Source organism: Nerophis ophidion, linkage group LG03 (assembly GCF_033978795.1).
Source record: "Nerophis ophidion isolate RoL-2023_Sa linkage group LG03, RoL_Noph_v1.0, whole genome shotgun sequence".
NCBI lineage: Eukaryota > Metazoa > Chordata > Actinopteri > Syngnathiformes > Syngnathidae > Nerophis > Nerophis ophidion.
Window position 1 is genome coordinate 7,267,143 of NC_084613.1, and position 23,782 is coordinate 7,290,924.

At 39.9% G+C, this 23,782-nt stretch overlaps 1 protein-coding gene across 3 annotated transcripts in view; it reads right to left on the bottom strand.

The window, feature by feature from the left end:
- Positions 1–304: 304 nt before the first annotated feature.
- Positions 305–23,782, bottom strand: part of LOC133549053 (serine/threonine-protein kinase PAK 2-like) — a 77,990-nt gene continuing 54,512 nt past the window's right edge. For all 3 annotated transcript variants that reach the window (XM_061894141.1, XM_061894139.1, XM_061894138.1), the window contains exons 7-15: positions 22,578–22,689; positions 22,433–22,496; positions 19,267–19,315; positions 13,563–13,675; positions 13,363–13,480; positions 11,659–11,758; positions 8,546–8,742; positions 3,361–3,498; positions 305–3,146 (exon numbers count right to left, since the gene is read on the bottom strand). In XM_061894141.1, coding sequence (XP_061750125.1) covers positions 3,060–3,146; positions 3,361–3,498; positions 8,546–8,742; positions 11,659–11,758; positions 13,363–13,480; positions 13,563–13,675; positions 19,267–19,315; positions 22,433–22,496; positions 22,578–22,689 — 978 coding nt within the window. In that variant the 3' untranslated portion in view covers positions 305–3,059. The remainder of the gene's footprint in view (positions 3,147–3,360; positions 3,499–8,545; positions 8,743–11,658; positions 11,759–13,362; positions 13,481–13,562; positions 13,676–19,266; positions 19,316–22,432; positions 22,497–22,577; positions 22,690–23,782) is intronic.

The window sequence follows — 23,782 nt, forward strand, 5'->3', positions numbered from 1 at the left end:
CTTGGGACTCCATGCATTTTGATTGGATACTCACTTGGGATAATTTTTAATTGTGCAATCTATTAATACAAGTTTCAATCGATTAGTCAATCCAATAAAAATGATGGCCTATTCATGACTTTCTGTACACTTGCACATGACAGACAGCACCCAGGAGGAGTTCTCTCTCATCCATGTGTGTAAAATAAGAGCGGCAGTCTTTTGAAAGTTGGTAGAATAAACAAGGCCGACACAAATATTGGAGGCCTCAATACTGCCCTCTGGTGGAAGAATACAAGAATACAATCACCAGTCAATGTGGGAATAATTTACCAAGTTTTTTATTCATCTCTAGTCAGTTCTTTGAAAATAAACCACTTCTTTGAATAAGTTCATCAGTCACTCAGAAACACATTTTTATATCCTCACAAAGGTGAATATTTTATTATTTTTGCTTTATTAAACTTCTTATCAGTCAGGGAGATGAAGTTCTTTCCTCATTTCAAGACTTTGTCGTTCAAGGCAAACATTGTGTCATCTCTGATGTGGGACACGCACACACACACATTTATATGCTCACACACACACACGCACACGCACATACACACACACACACACACAAAAACACGCTCACACACATTTACATGTTCACACACACATCCACGCTCACACACACACAAATACACACACACACATTTACACACTCACATTTCATGCTCACACACACATCCACGCGTACACACATTTACACGCTCACACACACACAAATATACACTCACACACACACATTAACACACTCACAAAAACCCTCAAACACATTTACACGCTCACACACATACACACACTTACAGTCACATTTCATGCTCACACACACATACACGCTCACTCACACACATACACACACACACACACACACACACACACATATACACGCTCACACACATATACATACACACACTTATACACGCTCACACACATTGACATGCACACACACACATACACATATAACACGCTCACACACACACACACACACACACACACACACACACACACACACACACACACATATAAACACTCACACACACACACACTTATACACGCTCACACACATTGACACACTCACACACACATATACACGCACACACACATATAACACGCTCACACACACACACTTATACACGCTCACTCACACACACATACATGCTCACACACACACTTATACACGCTCACACACACACACATATACACGCTCACTCACACACACATATACACGCTCACACACACATATATACACGCTCACACACACGCATATACACGCTCACACACACATATACACACACACACACACACACATATACACGCTCACACACACGCATATACACGCTCACACATATACACGCTCACTCACACACACATATACACCCTCACACACACACACATATATACACGCTCACACACAAACTTATACACGCTCACACACACACATATACACACTCAAACACATACTTATACACAGTCACACACACACTTATACACGCTCACACACATATACGCATGCACACACTTATACACGCTCACACACATATACGCATGCACACATATACACTCTCACACACACACACACACACACACACACACACACATATATATACACTCTCACACACCCACGCACTTATACACGCCCACACACATATACGCGTGCACACACTTATACACGCTCACACACATATACGCATGCACACATATACACTCTCACACACATATATACACTCTCACACACACACACTTATACACGCCCACACACATATACGCGTGCACACACTTATACACGCTCACACACATATACGCATGCACACATATACACTCTCACACACACACACACACACACACACACACACATATATACACTCTCACACCCACGCACTTATACACGCCCACACACATATACGCGTGCACACACTTATACACGCTCACACACATATACGCATGCACACATATACACTCTCACACACATATATACACTCTCACACACACACACTTATACACGCCCACACACATATACGCGTGCACACTTATACACGCTCACACACACACTTATACACACTCACTCACACACATGCAAACAGACACTAATACACAAAAACTCACATACACATTAGCACACACACACACTGACACACACACACACACAATGTGCTACCTTCTTTTGTGATGGTGGCTACCAAATATATATATATATATATTTTTATAAAAACAACTCTTTATCCATGACATCATTTTTCTATAAAAACTGTTGGTCTGCTAAATCATACAGATTTTTCTTTAATAAAAACAACTTGTCATCATAAACATTTTTTTATAAGAACAACTAGTCAATGACATAAAAACTAGTTGTCCGCCACATCATATATAGATATTTAATACAGCTAGTTGTGGTCATTGCTTATATGTACTGTACATATTGATGACATATATGTACTTATATGTACTGTACATATAGATGACATATATGTACTTATATGTACTGTACATATAGATGACATATATGTACTGTACATATTGATGACATATATGTACTTATGTGTACTGTACATATTGATGACATATATGTACTTATATGTACTGTACATATTGATGACATATATGTACTTATATGTACTGTACATATTGATGACATATATGTACTTATATGTACTGTACATATTGATGACATATATGTACTTATATGTACTGTACATATTGATGACATATATGTACTTATATGTACTGTACATATTGATGACATATATGTACTCATATGTACTGTACATATAGATGACATATATGTACTTATATGTACTGTACATATTGATGACATATATGTACTTATATGTACTGTAAATATTGATGACATATAAGTCATGTCCATGACTGGATGCCAATAAAATGATCTAACTCTGTCAAATGCCACCCACACGTAATGACTTATGTCAGTGTGGACGTGGACGAGCCCTAAAAGAACGTTGGCAGAAGTATAAATAAAAAATAAAAAAAATGCTGGTGTTATGGGTGTGTGGCGTACCCTCCTCTCAGACGATAACTTAGCGGTTGCTCCTCATGGCCTCCTTGGCAGCCAGGATGAGGGGAGTCAGGCTGGACAGAGGCTTGGCCAGCTTGAGGAAAGGATGCTGCAGACACCAGGAAATAAATAGGCTTTAAATTGTTGTATGTGTTATATGACATCTATTACATTGTTGTATGTGATATATGACATCTATTACATTGTTGTATGTGATATATGACATCTATTACATTGTTGTATGTGTTTGTGACATTTTTAGAATAATGCAGGAGTCAGCATGATTCATTGTAGTGTTGTGTTGAAGTGATGGACAGTCGCACCTGTAGCAATTCTCTGCCGGAGCCTCGTTTCTCCACGTCCATCTCCAGACAGCGGGACAGGAAGGACTTGAAGACCGGAGACAACTTCTCCGGACTCTGCAGCTCAGGAGTGCCGTTGGTGGCAATGAGGTACAAGGCCTGAGTCCAACACAGAAATGAGGTACAAGGCCTGAGTCCAACATAGAAATGAGGTACAAGGCCTGAGTCCAACATAGAAATGAGGTACAAGGCCTGAGTCCAACACAGAAATGAGGTACAAGGCCTGAGTCCAACACAGAAATGAGGTACAAGGCCTGAGTCCAACATAGAAATGAGGTACAAGGCCTGAGTCCAACATAGAAATGAGGTACAAGGCCTGAGTCCAACATAGAAATGAGGTACAAGGCCTGAGTCCAACACAGAAATGAAGTACAAGGCCTGAGTCCAACACAGAAATGAGGTACAAGGCCTAAGTCCAACACAGAAATGAGGTACAAGGCCTGAGTCCAACATAGAAATGAGGTACGAGGCCTGAGTCCAACAAAGAAATGAGGTACGAGGCCTGAGTCCAACACAGAAATGAGGTACAAGGCCTGAGTCCAACACAGAAATGAGGTACAAGCCCTGAGTCCAACACAGAAATGAAGTACAAGCCCTGAGTCCAACACAGAAATGAAGTACAAGGCCTGAGTTAACACAGAAATGACGTATAGGCCTGAGTCCAACACAGAAATGAGGTACAAGGCCTGAGTCCAACACAGAAATGAGGTACAAGGACTGAGTCCAACACAGAAATGAGGTACAAGGCCTGAGTCCAACACAGAAATGAGGTACAAGGACAGAGTCCAACACAGAAATGAGGTACAAGGTCTGAGTCCAACACAGAAATGAGGTACAAGGCCTGAATCCAACACAGAAATGAGGTACAAGGCCTGAGTCCAACACAGAAATGAAGTACAAGGCCTGAGTCCAACACAGAAGTGAGGTACAAGGTCTGAGTCCAACACAGAAATGAGGTACAAGGCCTGAGTCCAACACGGAAATGAAGTACAAGGTCTGAGTCCTACACAGAAATGAGGTACAAGGTCTGAGTCCAACACAGAAATGAGGTACAAGGCCTGAGTCCAACACAGAAATGAGGTACGAGGTCTGAGTCCAACACAGAAATGAGGTACTAGGCCTGAGTCCAACACAGAAATGAAGTACAAGGCCTGAGTCCAACACAGAAATGAAGTACAAGGCCTGAGTCCAACACAGAAATTAAGCACTAGGCCTGAGTCGTACACAGAAATGAGGTACAAGGCCTGAGTCCAACACAGAAATGAAGTACTAGGCCTGAGTCCAACACAGAAATGAAGTACAAGGTCTGAGTCCAACACAGAAATGAGGTACAAGGCCTGAGTCCAACACAGAAATGAAGCACTAGGCCTGAGTCCAACACAGAAATGAAGTACTAGGCCTGAGTCCAACACAGAAATGCGGTACGAGGTCTGAGTCCAACACAGAAATGAGGTACAAGGACTGAGTCCAACACAGAAATGAAGTACAAGGCCTGAGTCCAACACACAAATAAGGTACAAGGCCTGAGTCCAACACAGAAATGAGGTACAAGGTCTGAGTCCTACACAGAAATGAGGTACAAGGTCTGAGTCCAACACAGAAATGAGGTAAAAGGCCTGAGTCCAACACAGAAATGAGGTACTAGGCCTGAGTCCAACACAGAAATGAGGTACGAGGTCTGAGTCCAACACAGAAATGAGGTAGAAGGTCTGAGTCCAACACAGAAATGAAGTACAAGGCCTGAGTCCAACACAGAAATGAGGTACTAGGCCTGAGTCCAACACAGAAATGAAGTACAAGGCCTGAGTCCAACACAGAAATGAAGTACAAGGCCTGAGTCCAACACAGAAATGAAGTACAAGGCCCGAGTCCAACACAGAAATGAAGTACTAGGCCTGAGTCCAACACAGAAATGAGGTACAAGGCCTGAGTCCAACACAGAAATGAAGTACAAGGCCTGAGTCCAACACAGAAATGAAGTACAAGGCCTGAGTCCAACACATAAATGAAGTACAAGGCCTGAGTCCAACACAGAAATGAAGTACAAGGCCTGAGTCCAACACAGAAATGAAGTACAAGGCCTGAGTCCAACACAGAAATTAAGCACTAGGCCTGAGTCCAACACAGAAATGAGGTACAAGGCCTGAGTCCAACACATAAATGAAGTACAAGGCCTGAGTCCAACACAGAAATGAAGTACAAGGCCTGTGTCCAACACAGAAATGAAGTACAAGGCCTGAGTCCAACACAGAAATGAAGTACAAGGCCTGAGTCCAACACAGAAATTAAGCACTAGGCCTGAGTCCAACACAGAAATGAGGTACAAGGCCTGAGTCCAACACAGAAATGAAGTACAAGGCCTGAGTTCAACAGAGAAATGAGGAACAAGGCCTGAGTCCAATACAGAAATGAAGTACAAGGCCTGAGTCCAACACAGAAATGAAGTACAAGGCCTGAGTCCAACACAGAAATGAAGTACAAGGCCTGAGTCCAACACAGAAATGAAGTACAAGGCCTGAGTCCAACACAGAAATTAAGCACTAGGCCTGAGTCCAACACAGAAATGAGGTACAAGGCCTGAGTCCAACACAGAAATGAAGTACAAGGCCTGAGTCCAACACAGAAATTAAGCACTAGGCCTGAGTCCAACACAGAAATGAGGTACAAGGCCTGAGTCCAACACAGAAATGAAGTACAAGGCCTGAGTCCAACATAGAAATGAGGTACAAGGCCTGAGTCCAATACAGAAATGAAGTACAAGGCCTGAGTCCAACACAGAAATTAAGCACTAGGCCTGAGTCCAACACAGAAATGAGGTACAAGGCCTGAGTCCAACACAGAAATGAAGTACAAGGCCTGAGTTCAACAGAGAAATGAGGAACAAGGCCTGAGTCCAATACAGAAATGAAGTACAAGGCCTGAGTCCAACACAGAAATGAAGTACAAGGCCTGAGTCCAACACAGAAATGAGGTACTAGGCCTGAGTCCAACACAGAAATGAGGTACGAGGTCTGAGTCCAACACAGAAATGAAGTACAAGGCCTGAGTCCAACACAGAAATGAGGTACGAGGTCTGAGTCCAACACAGAAATGAGGTAGAAGGTCTGAGTCCAACACAGAAATGAAGTACAAGGCCTGAGTACAACACAGAAATGAAGTACAAGGCCTGAGTCCAACACAGAAATTAAGTACAAGGCCTGAGTCCAACACAGAAATGAAGTACAAGGCCTGAGTCCAACACAGAAATGAAGTACAAGGCCCGAGTCCAACACAGAAATGAAGTACTAGGCCTGAGTCCAACAGAGAAATGAGGAACAAGGCCTGAGTCCAACACAGAAATGAGGTACAAGGCCTGAGTCCAACACAGAAATGAGGTAAAAGGCCTGAGTCCAACACAGAAATGAGGTACAAGGCCTGAGTCCAACACAGAAATGAGGTACGAGGTCTGAGTCCAACACAGAAATGAAGTACAAGGCCTGAGTCCAACACAGAAATGATGTACGAGGTCTGAGTCCAACACAGAAATGAGGTAGAAGGTCTGAGTCCAACACAGAAATGAAGTACAAGGCCTGAGTCCAACACAGAAATGAGGTACTAGGCCTGAGTCCAACACAGAAATGAAGTACAAGGCCTGAGTCCAACACAGAAATGAAGTACAAGGCCTGAGTCCAACACAGAAATGAAGTACAAGGCCCGAGTCCAACACAGAAATGAAGTACTAGGCCTGAGTCCAACACAGAAATGAGGTACAAGGCCTGAGTCCAACACAGAAATGAAGTACAAGGCCTGAGTCCAACACAGAAATGAAGTACAAGGCCTGAGTCCAACACATAAATGAAGTACAAGGCCTGAGTCCAACACAGAAATGAAGTACAAGGCCTGAGTCCAACACAGAAATGAAGTACAAGGCCTGAGTCCAACACAGAAATTAAGCACTAGGCCTGAGTCCAACACAGAAATGAGGTACAAGGCCTGAGTCCAACACATAAATGAAGTACAAGGCCTGAGTCCAACACAGAAATGAAGTACAAGGCCCGAGTCCAACACAGAAATGAAGTACTAGGCCTGAGTCCAACAGAGAAATGAGGAACAAGGCCTGAGTCCAACACAGAAATGAGGTACAAGGCCTGAGTCCAACACAGAAATGAGGTAAAAGGCCTGAGTCCAACACAGAAATGAGGTACTAGGCCTGAGTCCAACACAGAAATGAGGTACGAGGTCTGAGTCCAACACAGAAATGAAGTACAAGGCCTGAGTCCAACACAGAAATGAGGTACGAGGTCTGAGTCCAACACAGAAATGAGGTAGAAGGTCTGAGTCCAACACAGAACTGAAGTACAAGGCCCGAGTCCAACACAGAAATGAGGTACAAGGCCTGAGTCCAACACAGAAATGAGGTACAAGGCCTGAGTCCAACAGAGAAATGAGGTACAAGGCCTGAGTCCAACACAGAAATGAAGTACAAGGCCTGAGTCCAACACAGAAATGAAGTACTAGGCCTGAGTCCAACACAGAAATGAGGTACGAGGTCTGAGTCCAACACAGAAATGAAGTACAAGGCCTGAGTCCAACACAGAAATGAGGTACGAGGTCTGAGTCCAACACAGAAATGAGGTAGAAGGTCTGAGTCCAACACAGAAATGAAGTACAAGGCCTGAGTCCAACACAGAAATTAAGTACAAGGCCTGAGTCCAACACAGAAATTAAGTACAAGGCCTGAGTCCAACACAGAAATGAAGTACAAGGCCTGAGTCCAACACAGAAATGAAGTACAAGGCCCGAGTCCAACACAGAAATGAAGTACTAGGCCTGAGTCCAACAGAGAAATGAGGAACAAGGCCTGAGTCCAACACAGAAATGAGGTACAAGGCCTGAGTCAAACACAGAAATGAGGTACAAGCACTGAGTCCAACACAGAACTGAAGTACAAGGCCTGAGTCCAACACAGAAATGAAGTACAAGGCCTGAGTCCAACACAGAAATGAAGTACAAGGCCTGAGTCCAACACAGAAATTAAGCACTTGGCCTGAGTCCAACACAGAAATGAGGTAAAAGGCCTGAGTCCAACACAAAAATGAAGTACAAGGCCTAAGTCCAGCACAGAAACCGGGGTGAAGAACAGGACAAAGTCTTGGGACATACTCACCCTGAGGGGGTTCTCGTTGAGGTAGGGGGGCTCCCCCTCCACCATTTCTATGGCCATGATGCCCAGGGACCAGATGTCCACCTTGGGTCCGTAGGCCTTGCGGGTCACCACCTCCGGAGCCATCCAGTAGGGAGTTCCCACCATGGTGCTGCGCTTGCTCTGCTCCGGTGTGATCTGAGCACAGAAGCCAAAGTCGGCTGCCAGGGGACAGAAAGAAAGACCCGGTTCAAGACCACCTGTGTGCTCCATGGTCTGAATATTAGTGTTTGGTGTATGAATGTAACTATTAGTGTTTGGTGTATGAATGTAAATATTAGTGTTTGGTGTATGAATGTAAATATTAGTGTTTGCTGTATGAATGTAAATATTAGTGTTTGCTGTATGAATGTAAATATTAGTGTTTGCTGTATGAATGTAAATATTAATGTTTGCTGTATGAATGTAAATATTAGTGTTTGCTGTATGAATGTAAATATTAGTGTTTGCTGTATGAATGTAAATATTAGTGTTTGCTGTATGAATGTAAATATTAGTGTTTGCTGTATGAATGTAAATATTAGTGTTTGCTGTATGAATGTAAATATTAGTGTTTGGTGTATGAATGTAAATATTAGTGTTTGCTGTATGAATGTAAATATTCATGTTTGGTGTATGAATGTAAATATTAGTGTTTGGTGTATGAATGTAAATATTCATGTTTGCTGTATGAATGTAAATATTAGTGTTTGGTGTATGAATGTAAATATTAGTGTTTGCTGTATGAATGTAAATATTAGTGTTTGCTGTATGAATGTAAATATTAATGTTTGGTGTATGAATGTAAATATTAGTGTTTGGTGTATGAATGTAAATATTAGTGTTTGGTGTATGAATGTAAATATTAGTGTTTGCTGTATGAATGTAAATATTCATGTTTGGTGTATGAATGTAAATATTAGTGTTTGGTGTATGAATGTAAATATTCATGTTTGCTGTATGAATGTAAATATTAGTGTTTGGTGTATGAATGTAAATATTAATGTTTGCTGTATGAATGTAAATATTAGTGTTTGCTGTATGAATGTAAATATTAGTGTTTGCTGTATGAATGTAAATATTAGTGTTTGGTGTATGAATGTAAATATTAGTGTTTGCTGTATGAATGTAAATATTCATGTTTGGTGTATGAATGTAAATATTAGTGTTTGCTGTATGAATGTAAATATTCATGTTTGGTGTATGAATGTAAATATTAGTGTTTGCTGTATGAATGTAAATATTAGTGTTTGCTGTATGAATGTAAATATTAGTGTTTGCTGTATGAATGTAAATATTAATGTTTGCTGTATGAATGTAAATATTAGTGTTTGCTGTATGAATGTAAATATTAGTGTTTGGTGTATGAATGTAAATATTAGTGTTTGGTGTATGAATGTAAATATTAATGTTTGCTGTATGAATGTAAATATTAGTTTTTGCTGTATGAATGTAAATATTAATGTTTGCTGTATGAATATGAACATAAATGACTTGGAGGTGGTCTGATTACAAATTAGCAGCCATGTTTCCATGAGCCTAACCTAGGACAGCTGTGACTAGAAATGTAGCTTAGTACCATAAATGTGTTTAATATTATTATTAATATGTAACTTAGTACCATTAATGTGTTTAATATTATCATGAATATCTAACTTAGTACCATAACTGTGTTTCTTATCATTAATATGTAACTTAGTACAATAAATGTGTATGATTGTTATTATTAGTGTCACACCGCGATGAGGGAAGTCTTGTCTTGGTTTTTCTGTCTTGTGATTTACGTGTTTTATTTTGAAAAGCTACCCTCTTGTTTCAGACCACGGGCCCTTCCTCTTGTGTCACCAGTCTGACGTCATCCTTGATTCCTGATTGTTTCCACCTGTTCCCCATCACTCCCACGTCCTATTTAAGCTCACTTCTCCGTTTGTCCTTTGTCAGATCGTCTCGTCTATCGTGCCTTTCTAGCGTCCATGTCCATGTCCTTGTCTTGCTCCTGTTTTCCCTAGTTACCCTAGTTTTTGCTGTAATTTTGAGTTTACTTTTTCCTCCTTCGAGCGTCAATCAATCAATCAATCAATGTTTACTTATATAGCCCTAAATCACTAGTGTCTCAAAGTCCTTGGTTATCCTTCGTCTTCCTAATTGGTGAGTTTTTGTTTTTCCAAATTTCGGATTTATTTCCTCATTGATTGAGTGATTTTTTTGTTACATATAGTTAGTGTTAATATATAGGTCGTTTTGGTGTTTTTTTCCTCCTGTTGGAGCGTTTTTCGTTTATTATTATTGATATTCTTTTTTTGTTAGAATTTCCTTAGATGAATATTCCTCCATATTTTTGTGGAGTGATTTTAAGTTAGTTGTTTATCCTCGGAATTACTTTTCCGCGTGTTGATTTTTCTTGCGAAAAACTTTTTGCATTGGAGGTAAAAAGTTGTTTCAAAATAAAAGCTTTATTTTTTTGGGAGCTTCTTCTCTGCATCTGGGTCCTCTCCTTACTCCGAGTCGTAACAATTAGTAGGTAACTTATTACCATAGATGTGTAAAATATTATTATTAATATTTGACTTAGTACCTTAAATGTGTTTATTATTTTTAAATGTAGCTTAGTACCATAAAAGTATTTATTAACATTAATATGTAACTTAACACCATAAATGTGTATAATAGTATCATTAATATGTAACTTAGGACCATAAATGTGTATAATAATATTATTAATATGTAACTTCGTGCCATAAATGTGCTTAATATTATTATTAAATGTAGTTTAATACCATAAGTGTGTTTAATATTATATCTAAATGTAGGTTAAGACCATAAATGAGTCTAATATTATCAAAAGATGCACCAAATCAAATTCACCTTTGAATTTAAAAAGTATTACACATTGTTTCTCATAAATACAAGTGAAAATGCAATGAGGGGGTAACAAGTACATTTCTGCTTCGGGCCTCAATTTTGCCAGCGGCGGCCCTGTGTGTGTGTGTGTGTGTGTGTGTGTGTGTGTGTGTGTGTGTGTGTGTGTGTGTGTGTGTGTGTGTGTGTGTGTGTGTGTGTGTGTGTGTGTGTGTGTGTGTGTGTGTGTGTGTACTCACTGAGTTTGACTGATCCATCCATTCCCAGCAGAACATTGTCACTCTTGATGTCTCGATGGATGACTTGGTTGGCGTGAAGGAACTCCAGTGCTTGCAGGACCTGAAGACAAAGACCAGAAACAGGTGTCATCATCATTATATGTAATATACACTACATTGACAAAAGTATTTGGCCACCCATCCAAATGATGAGGATCACTAATCACTTGGCCCGGTGTATCAAATCAAGCACTTCGGCATGGAGGCTGTTTGTACAAACATTTGTGAAAGAATGAATGAAATGAATACATATTATAATGTTATATAAGTGAAATTATTATGTATGATATTTTTATATAAAGTAAGTTGAATCATTACATATTATATAATTATTAAAATGAAATGATGATATATTATATTGTTGTATAAGTTAAATCATTAATTATTATATAATTATTAAAGTGAAATGATTATATATTATATTGATATATAAGTTAAATAATTGTAACATAATATTAAACTGAAATAATTATATAGTTACATAAGTGAAATGATTACATATTATATAATTATTAAAGTGAAATGATTATATAATGTATTGATATATAAGTTAAATAATTATTACATATTATTAACCTGAAATTATTATATATTATATAGTTAGGTAAGTGAAATGATTACATATTATATAATTATTAAAGTCAAATGATTATATATTATATTGTTATACAAGTTAAAACATTTTTATATAATTACTAAAATGAAATTATATATCAAATGATTACATAAGTGAAATGATTACATATTAGATAATTATTAAGCGGAAATGATTATATTGTTATATAAGTTAAATCATTAATTATTATATAATTATTAAGATGAAATGATTATATATTATATTGTTGTATAAGTTAAATCATTAATTCATTAATTATTATATAATTATTAAGCTGAAATGATTATATATTATATACAGTTTGTAGTTATATAAGTTAAACCATTCATTATTATCCATCCATCCATTTCCTACCGCTTGTCCCTTTTGTTATAAAGCACACTATTTACATTAAACATGCTTCACTGATTCAAGTATTTGGCAAGCGCCGTTTTGTCCTACTAATTTTGACGGTCCTTGAACTCACCCTAGTTCGTTTACATTTATAACTTTCTCCGACTATCTAAGACGTGTTTTATGCCACTTCTTATTTTGTCCACCAAACTTTCAACGTTGTGCATGAATGCACGAAGGTGAGTTTTGTTGAGGTTATCGACTTGTGTGGAGTGCTAATCAGACATATTTGGTCACTGCAAGCTAATCGATGCTAACATGCTATTTAGGCTAGCTAAATGTACATATTGCATCATTATGCCTTATGGGGGGGGGGGGGGTGCTGGAACCTATCACAGCTGCAACTTATACAACTATATAATATATAATCATTTCACTTTAATAATTATACAATAATTAATGATTTAACTTATATATGAATATATTATATAATCATTTCACTTTAATAATAAACTGAAATTATGCAATACAATATAATGTAATATATAATCAGTACAGTTGAATAATTCCATAATAATTATTAAAGGGAAATGATTATATATTATATTGATATACAAGTTAAATCGTTAATTATTATATAACTACTAAAGTGAAATGATGATATTAAACGGATGCAGTGACATGACTATAAATCACTAAGTCAAATGAGTACAAACCTCTCTGCAAACGGCGGCAATTTGCGCCTCGTCCATGCAGGTCTCTGTCACCACGTCAGTCAGGGAGCCCCCGGCCAGATAGTCCATCACCACGAAGAGCTCCTCCCCCACCAGGAAACTACCACAAGCACGAGCACACACACACATCAGCTTACACTTCTACACACACACACACACACACTTGCAGGTCTTGTCCTCACCTGTCCACAAAGTTGACAATGTTGGGATTCTTCATTTCCTTCATGACCAGGATCTCGTTGATGATCAGTTCTTTCTTTGGCTGCTTCTGCAAGTTGATCTGCTTGATGGCCACCTGCACAACACAACATCTCATCAATCTCACACACACACACACACAACTCACATATTCAACGCACAATTCCTACTACTTGTATTGTACCATATGTCCCGGCAAGAAATTTGCGTTCAAAAGACTCCGGCTTATTAGTGATTCCTAGAGCCCAAAAAAAGTCTGCGGGCTATACAGCGTTTTCCGTTCGGGCTCCAGTACTCTGGAATGCCCTCCCGGTAACAGTTCGAGATGCCACCTCAGTAGAAGCATTTAAGTCTCACCTTAAAACTCATCTGTATACTCTAGCCTTTAAATAGACCTCCTTTTTAGACCAGTTGATCTGCCGCTTCTTTTCTTTCTCCTATGTCCCCCCTTCCCTTGTGGAGGGGGTCCGGTCCGATGACCATGGATGAAGTACTGGCTGTCCAGAGTCGAGACCCAGGATGGACCGCTCGTCGGGACCCAGGATGGACCGCTCGCCTGTATCGGTTGGGGACATCTCTACGCTGCTGATCCGCTTGAGATGGTTTCCTGTGGACGGGACTCTCACTGCTGTGTTGGAGCCACTATGGATTGAACTTTCACAGTATCATGTTAGACCCGCTCGACATCCATTGCTTTCGGTCCCCTAGAGGGGGGGGGGTTGCCCACATCTGAGGTCCTCTCCAAGGTTTCTCATAGTCAGCATTGTCGCTGGCGTCCCACTGAATGTGAATTCTCCCTGCCCACTGGGTGTGAGTTTTCCTTGCCCTTTTGTGGGTTCTTCCGAGGATGTTGTAGTCGTAATGATTTGTGCAGTCCTTTGAGACATTTGTGATTTGGGGCTATATAAATAAACATTGATTGATTCATTGATGTGTACTTATGACATGTGAAAGTGTGTTTACTGAGGAGGTGAAGATAAAATTCACCTCCACTTCACCCAACACTTGTTCATAGCTGTCAGAATAATTTTATCCAAGTTATCACAAAACTTTGTGTTTCAATGAGTCCCCGGCGAGCGGACAAAAGCTGTCTTTGATCTTACCAATCAAAAGGCTTGTAAAAGCCCACTGTGTAGGATGGGAAGTGACATGAAGGTGTCGGTTTCTTTGATGTATTGTAATCCACAGGAAGATTTTGTCTTGACCCGAGATCTACAAAGCGGAGAGAATAGAGGACCTAACCCCCTCTCCGGGCACCCTTTCTTTGAACTGTTTTGTAACCAAAGGCAACAGCTGTTTATGACCCCCTTTCCTTTAGAAACAGCTGTTGCCATTTAATCAGGGAAAAGTCCGAATTAAAGAGGCGTACAATCTTTCGTCAGAGCGTTATGGGACTCTGTACAAGGGTACAGGTCTACGGGGTTCTCCTCATTAAGCCAAAATTAATTCTGTCTCTGTTTAATTCCTTGCTTCTTAGTCTGTTTAATAGATGTCATCAGTGTTTGAACATGACAATAGCAGTCTCAGTTAGCCTAAATGTTCCACCTTTTACAGATTTTAAAGCTGTCACGCGTACGCGGAGTTGCCACTTCATGGATGCACAACGACCAGTCAGGCAGGATTGCAGGTAGGAACTTGATTTTTTTAATATAATAAAACAAAAGAACACTGACACAAAATGACAAAATAAAGCGTGTGACAACGCACGGAAAGCTAATGCTAAAACTTAGCAGGAAACGGAAAACACTAAACGACGTGCCGCACGCACGTGAAGCTAAGGCGGAACGTAGCACAAAATAATCTAGGACACAGGATACAAAACGTGACGTGTTGCGAAAAGCAAGTAATGGACCAAGGACCAACTAAGGAATAACGCAGGCTTATATACTCAAACAATAATTAGAACACAGGTGCGCCTGACGCCAGAGCAGGTGAACAAATGACGAAACCATGGAAACGAAACAAAACAGGAAGTGCACAAAAACAAGGATTGGCCGAGTCTAGAACTAACCATGATCAGAACCTATAAACGACAAAACAATAAACAATCCGCATAGCGGACCATGACAAAAGCTCTGTGTGTAATGTTCTATATTCTCTGCGAAGCATCAAAGTTTTGGTTTTGCTTGCTTTTGGGGTACTTGCAAGCATCATTCATTGAACAGGCGTCAACTTGCAGTCCGCACGTACTTGTATCCCTTATGTGTTACTGCTATCTACTGGCCACCACGTTTCGAGGTCCGCACATCCAGAAATAATTCATATACAAGGCGCAGTGTCGATTTTTGGGGATGGTTGAGCCTTGAAATGATCTGTGTCCTTGACATCCTTCGTAGCTTACCAAAGTCGTACTAGAATATTCTGACACATTTTTGAGCGCTGTGTGTAATGTTCTTTATTCTCAATGAAACATCAAAGTTTTGTGCTTGCTCGCTAGCGTCAATTTGCAGTCCACACATATGTTTTATGTACGACTGCCATCATATTGCAGTCAGCACGTATCTCTTATGTGTGACTGCCATCATATTGCAGTCTACACGTATCTCATATGTGTAACTGCCAGCATATTGCAGTCTACACGTATCTCTTATGTGTGACTGCCATCATATTGCAGTCTACACGTATCCCTTATGTGTAACTGCCATCATATTGCAGTCAGCACGTATCTCTTATGTGCGACTGCCATCATATTGCAGTCTACACGTATCCCTTGTGTGTGACTGCCTCCATATTGCAGTCTACACGTATCTCTTATGTGTGACTCGCCATCATATTGCAGTCAGCACGTATCTCTTAAGTATGACTGCCATCATATTGCAGTCTACACGTATCTCTTATGTGCGACTGCCATCATATTGCAGTCTACACGTATCTCTTATGTGCGACTGCCATCATATCGCAGTCTACACGTATCTCTTGTGTAGTGACTGCCTTAATATTGCAGACTACACGTATCTCTTGTGTGTGACTGCCATTATATTGCAGTCTACACGTATCTCTTATGTGTGACTGCCATCATATTGCAATCTACACTTATTTCTTATGTGTGACTGCCATCCTATTGCAGTCTACACGTATCTCTTATGTGTGACTGCCATTATATTGCAGTCTACACGTATCTCTTATGCGTGACTGCCATCATATTGCAGTCAGCACGTATCTCTTAAGTGTAACTGCCATCATATGGCAGTCTACACATATCTCTTATGTGTGACTGCCATCATATTGCAGTCTACACATATCTCTTATGTGTGACTGCCATCATATTGCAGTCTACACGTATCTCTTATGTGCGACCGCCATCATATTGCAGTCCACATGTATCTCTTGTGTGCAACTGCCATCATATTGAAGTCTACACGTATCTCTTATGTGTAACTGGCATCAATTTGCAGTCTACACGTATCTCTTATGTGCGACTGCCATCATATCGCAGTCTACACGTATCTCTTGTGTGTGATTGCCATCATATTGCAATCTACACTTATTTATTATGTGTGACTGCCATCATATTGCAATTTACACTTATCTCTTATGTGTGACTGCCATCATATTGCAGTCTACACATATCTCTTATGTGTGACTGCCATCATATTGCAGTCTACACGTATCTCTTATGTGCAACTGCCATCATATTGCAGTCAGCACGTATCTCTTATATGTAACTGCCATCATATCGCAGTCTACACGTATCTCTTGTGTGTGACTGCCATCATATTGCAGTCTACATGTATCGCTTATGTGCGACTGCCTTCATATTGCAGTCTACACATATCTCTTATGTGTGATTGCCATCATATTGCAATCTACACTTATTTATTATGTGTGACTGCCATCATATTGCAATTTACACTTATCTCTTATGTGTGACTGCCATCATATTGCAGTCTACACATATCTCTTATGTGTGACTGCCATCATATTGCAGTCTACACGTATCTCTTATGTGCAACTGCCATCATATTGCAGTCAGCACGTATCTCTTATATGTAACTGCCTTCATATTGCAGTCTACACATATCTCTTATGTGTGACTGCCTTCATATTGCAGTCTACACGTATCTCTTATGTGCAACTGCCATCATATTACAGTCTACACGTATCTCTTGTGTGCGACTGCCATCATATTGCTGTCTACACGTATCTCTTATGTGTGACTGCCTTCATATTGCAGTCTACACGTATCTCTTATGTGTGACTGCCTTCATATTGCAGTCTACACGTATCTCTTATGTGTGACTGCCTTCATATTGCAGTCTACACGTATCTCTTATGTGTGACTGCCTTCATATTGCAGTCTACACGTATCTCTTATGTGTAACTGCCATCAATTTGCAGTCTACACGTATCTCTTATGTGTGACTGCCATCATATTGGAGTCTACACGTATCTCTTATGTGCGACTGCCATCATATTGCAGTCTACACGTATCTCTTATGTGCAACTGCCATCATATTGCAGTCTACACGTATCTCTTATGTGTGACTGCCATCATATTGCAATCTACACTTATTTCTTATGTGTGACTGCCGTCCTATTGCAATCTACACTTATCTCTTATGTGTGACTGCCATTATATTGCAGTCTACACGTATCTCTTATGTGTAACTGCCATCATATTGCAGTCTACACGTATTTCTTATGTGTGACTGCCATCATATTGCAGTCTACACATATCTCTTGTGTGTGGCTGCATCATATTGCAGTCTACACGTATCTCTTATGTGCGACTGCCATCATATTGCAGTCTACACATATCTCTTATGTGTGACTGCCATCATATTACAGTCTACACGTATCTCTTGTGTGTGACTGCCATCATATTGCAGTCTACACGTATCTCTTATGTGCGACTGCCATCATATTGCAGTCTACACGTATCTCTTATGTGCGACTGCCATCATATCGCAGTCTACACGTATCTCTTATGTGTGACTGCCATCATATTGCAGTCTACATGTATCTCTTGTGTGTGACTGCCATCATATTGCAGTCTACACGTATCTCTTATGTGCGACTGCCATCATATTGCAGTCTACACGTATCTCTTATGTGCGACTGCCATCATATCGCAGTCTACACGTATCTCTTATGTGCAACTGCCATCATATTGCAGTCTACACGTATCTCTTGTGTGCGACTGCCATCATATTGCAGTCTACACGTACCTCTTATGTGCGAATGCCATCATATTGCAGTCTACACGTATCTCTTGTGTAGTGACTGCCTTAATATTGCAGACTACACGTATCTCGTATGTGTGACTGCCATCTGCTGGTCACACGTTATCATTTCACCACGTACCAAGTAAAATAGCTGCGAGCTCGGTAAGCACAACCAGAATTATTCCGTACATTAGGCACTGTCGAGTTTTGAGAAAATAAAATGATTTTAGGTGCGCCTTTAGTCCAAAAATTACGGTAATAAGATTGTGCTTAAAAACACAGATGGATCCAATATTAAATGTGTTACCTCCCTTTCCAAAATTCCCGATATTCTAAACTATTTAAGACTTTTAAGGCCGGAAAAAACGAAACATTTTAATAAACCTCAAGGACCCTGTAGAAAACAAACAATGGACTGTGTAGTGAAGCGCAATAGTTGGGCAAAGTTAGTGATTCTGTAAAGTGAACCATTGTGTTCTGCTACTGTACATACAGTAAGTAGAAAAGGAAGATAAATATATACCTCTTGACCTGTTGCAACATCTATGGCTGTGTAAACAGTTCCAGAGGCCCTGCAAGGGAAAAACAAGGCACAATAAATACAATCAAAGTCCAACTGATCTTTCTCAAGGCCACCAGGGGGCTACCAAGGGACAAACTGTAGAGAAGAACCTCAAAAGTCGGACCAACATCTTATCTTTTGGGCAAATGATCTGTTCTAGGCTCACACTGTCATGTTTGTCCTAAAGCAGCTTTGTCACGGACAGTTGACAAATGTATAAATAGGAAATGATACACTATATTGCCAACAGTATCCAAATGATGACAACCTAATCACTCTGCCCGGTGTATCAAATCAAGCACTTAGGCATGGAGACTGTTTCTACAAACATTTGTGAAAGATTTCCAGCGTGGAACTGTCATCGGATGCCACTTGTGCAACAAATCCAGTCCGGAAATTTCCTTGCTCCTAAATTTTCCAAAGTCAACTTTATTAGAAGAAAAGTGAAAAGTTTTAGGAACAACAGCAACCAAGTGGCAGCCCACATAAACTGGCAGAGAGGGGTCAGCATAGTGCAAAGACTTTCAGCCCTGTCAGTTGCTACAGAGCTCCAAACTTCATGAGACCTTCCAATTAGCCCACGTACAGTACGCAGAGAGCATCATGGAGTGGGTTTTCATGGCCGGGCAGCCGAATCTAAGGCTTACATCACCAAGTCTAATGCAAAGCGTGGGATGCAGTGGTATAAAGCACGTCGCCACTGGACTCTAAAGCAGTGTAGACGACTTCTCTGGACTGATTAATCACGCTTTCCCATCTGGCAATCTGATAGACCAGACTGGGTGTGGAAGTTGCCAGGAGAACGCTACATTTCGGACTCCGTTGTGAAATGTGGTGGAGGAGGAATTATGATATGGGTTACTTTTCAGGAGTTGTTCTAGTGAAAGGAACGTTGAATGATACAGGATACCAAAACATGTTGGCACCAGTGCACGAGGCAAGGTCCATAAAGACATGGATGACAGAGTCTGGTGTGGATGAACTTGACTGGCCTGCACAGAGTCCTGACCTGAACCCGATAGAACGGGGGTCGGCAACCCGCGACTCTAGAGCCTTATGCGGCTTTTTAGCGCCGCCCTAGTGTCTCTCTGGAGCTTTTTCAAAAATGTATGAAAAATGGAAAAAGATGAGGGGGGAAAAAAAATATTAGATATATATTTTTGCTTTAATATGGTTTCTGTAGGAGGACAAACATGACACAAACCTCCTTAATTGCTATAAAGCACACTGTTTACATTAAACATGCTTCACTGATTCAAGTATTTGGCAAGCGCCGTTTTGCCCTACTAATTTTGGCGGTCCTTGAACTCACCCTAGTTTGTTTACATGTATAACTTTCTCCGACTATCTAAGACGTGTTTTATGCCACTTCTTTTTCCGGCTCATTTTGTCCACCAAACTTTCAACGTTGTGCATGAATGCTGAAAGGTGAGTTTTGTTGAGGTTATTGACTTGTGTGGAGTGATAATCAGACATATTTGGTCACTGCAAGCTAATCGATGCTAACATGCTATTTAGGCTAGCTATATGTACATATTGCATTATTATGCCTTATGGTGGGGGGGTGCTGGAGCCTATCACAGCTGCAACTTATACAACTATATAATCATTTCACTTTAATAATTATACAATAATTAATGATTTAACTTATACATGAATATATTATATAATCATTTCACTTTTATAATAAACTGAAATTATACAATACAATATAATGTCCTTTGTCCGACTAATTTTGGCGGTCCTTGAACTCACCCTAGTTTGTTTAAATGTACAACTTTCTCCGACTTTCTAAGACGTGATTTATGCCACTTCATTTTGTCCACCAAACTTTTAACGTTGTGCGTGAATGCACGAAGGTGAGTTTTGTTGATGTTATTGACTTATGTGGAGTGTTAATCAGACATATTTGGTCACTGCAAGCTAATCGGTGCTAACATGCTATTTAGGCTAGCTATATGTACATATTGCATATTATGCCTCTTTGTAGGTATATTTGAAGGTAGCTAAGTCCTCTTAATAGAATTTATATCTCATGACGCACTATCTGGATGTAATATGGCTTTTATTTTTTTGCGGCTCCAGACATATTTGTTTTTGTATTTTTGGACCAATGTGGCTCTTTTAACATTTTAGGTTGCCGACCCCTGCGATAGAACATCCGTTGGGATGAATTAGACCAGGGGTAGGGAACCTTCGGCTCTTTTGATGACTGCATCTGGCTCTCAGATAAATCTCAACTCACATTGCTTAACACGATAAGTAATTAATGATTCCGCTGGTAATCGCAGTGTTAAAAATAACGTTTAAAATTAAAAAACATTCTCATGCATTTTATTCCATCAATCCAAGAAGTCGCATTTATGGTAATAAGTATTTTATTTATTATTTGTTAGCTTCAGAATAACAATGTTATTAAAAAGAATAAGAGACATATTATACTCTAAAATTGTTAGTTCAACTTAAAAATGCGCACATTTAGTTGTATTCAGTGTTAAGAAATATTGGTAACACTTTAGTATGGGGAACATATTCTAAGTAACAAAGACTTAATTGTGAGTTATTTGGACACTAGGGGACCCTTTAAGGGTTAGGGGTACTAATAAGCAATAATTCTGAGGTTATCGAGGGAAGACTCTTACAAGCTTACTGCTTGTAAAATAAGGCCATGCAGAAAAAGGCATTAATAAGTACTTAAAAATGACTAATTAAGAGTCAACATGTTACAAATTTGCATGTAAATAAGCAACTGATTAATGGTGAATATGTTCCCTATATCAAAGTATTACCAAAATATAATATGGCTCTTACGGAAATACGTTTTTTAAAATATTTGGCTTTCAGCCAAAAAGGTTCCCGACCCCTGAATTAGACAAAGACTGAGAGCCAAATGTGTCCTCACCAATTGGAAGAATGGGTGGAAAATTTCTACAAAACACACTCCGCAACCTTGTGGACAGCCTTGCCAAAGAGTTGAAGCTTTAATAGCTGCAAAAGGTCATATTGGACCCTATGGGTTAGGAATGGGATGACACTTCAAGTTCATATGTAAAGGCAGGTGTCCAAATACTTTTGGCAATATAGTGTACATACACAGACTTGAAGCAGTTGATGGTCTGCGTCTTACCCTTGCCCGATCTTCTCGTATCGCGTGTACTTCTTCTTGGGATCTCCGATGCTGACGATAGTTCCTAAAACACGGACAAAAAGACACAACATTCACCGGGATTATCTTAACCGAACTTTTCCGAGAGGGCGTCACCGAGGCTTACGGAGTTTCTCCATGATCTCCTCGTCCGTCATCTTGCCTCCCTTCTTCTTCTGTCTGGAGGCTGCGTCGCCCTCCGGAGGCGGCAGCGGCTCGATGACCGACCTCGTGTAAACCTTATCAGATGGAACTCAAAAGTTTGGTATTTGAAGGACTCTTCAATGCAACTCTTAGCCAAAAAAAAAAAAAAAAAAAAAAAAAAAAAAAAGTCCAAATAAAACAAGGAAGGAATACAAAAGTGTCCAAAATATCGTGACTAATTTGTTAATAATCAATACATAGTATTAAACATTAAAATATAAGCAGATATGTACAGTGGCAGTCTTGAGTTTCCAATTTCTATATTTTTGTGATGTAGTGATTGGAGCACATACCTGTTGCTCACAAAAAACATTCATGAAGTTTGCTTCTTTTATGAATTTATTATGGCTCTACTGGAAATGTGAGCAATCAAAAGTATGGATACAATTTTGATGATGTAGCCCAGGGGTGCCCACACTTTTTCTGCAGGCGAGCTACTTTTCAATAGACCAACCCGAGGGGATCTACCTCATTTATATATATCATTTATATTTATTTATTTATGAAAGAGACATTTTTGTAAACAAGTTAAATGTGTTTAATGATAATACAAGCATGTGTAACACATATAGATGTCTTTCTTTCACGAAGACAAGAATATAACTTGGTGTATTACCTGATTCTGATGACTTGCATTGATTGGAATCAGACAGTAATGATGATAACGCCCACATTTTCAAATGGAGGAGAAAAAAAGTGGTCCTTTCTGTACAATACCACATGAAAGTGGTTGGTTTTTGGCATCTAATTCATCCAGCTTCCATACACTTTACAAGAAAAACATTGGCGGCAAATTCCGTAGCTTGCTTGATTGACATTCACGGCACCCGAGGGTCTTGTGAGATGACGCTGGCTGCTGCCAGTTCATTATTATGAAAAAATGACAGAGAGGAAGGCGAGAAACACTTTTTATTTCAACAGACTTTCGCGCCGTCCCTTCCGTCCAAACTCTAAAGGCCGACTGCACATTTCCTATCTTCACAATAAAAGCCCTGCTTCATGCTGCCTGCGCTAACTAAATAAGAGTCTCGGAAAGCTGGCGTGCACAAGTGATGTGCACGCCAGCTTTCTGAGGGATCGCTTGTGCACGCCAGTTTTCCGAGACTGTATTTAGTTAGCGCAGGCAGC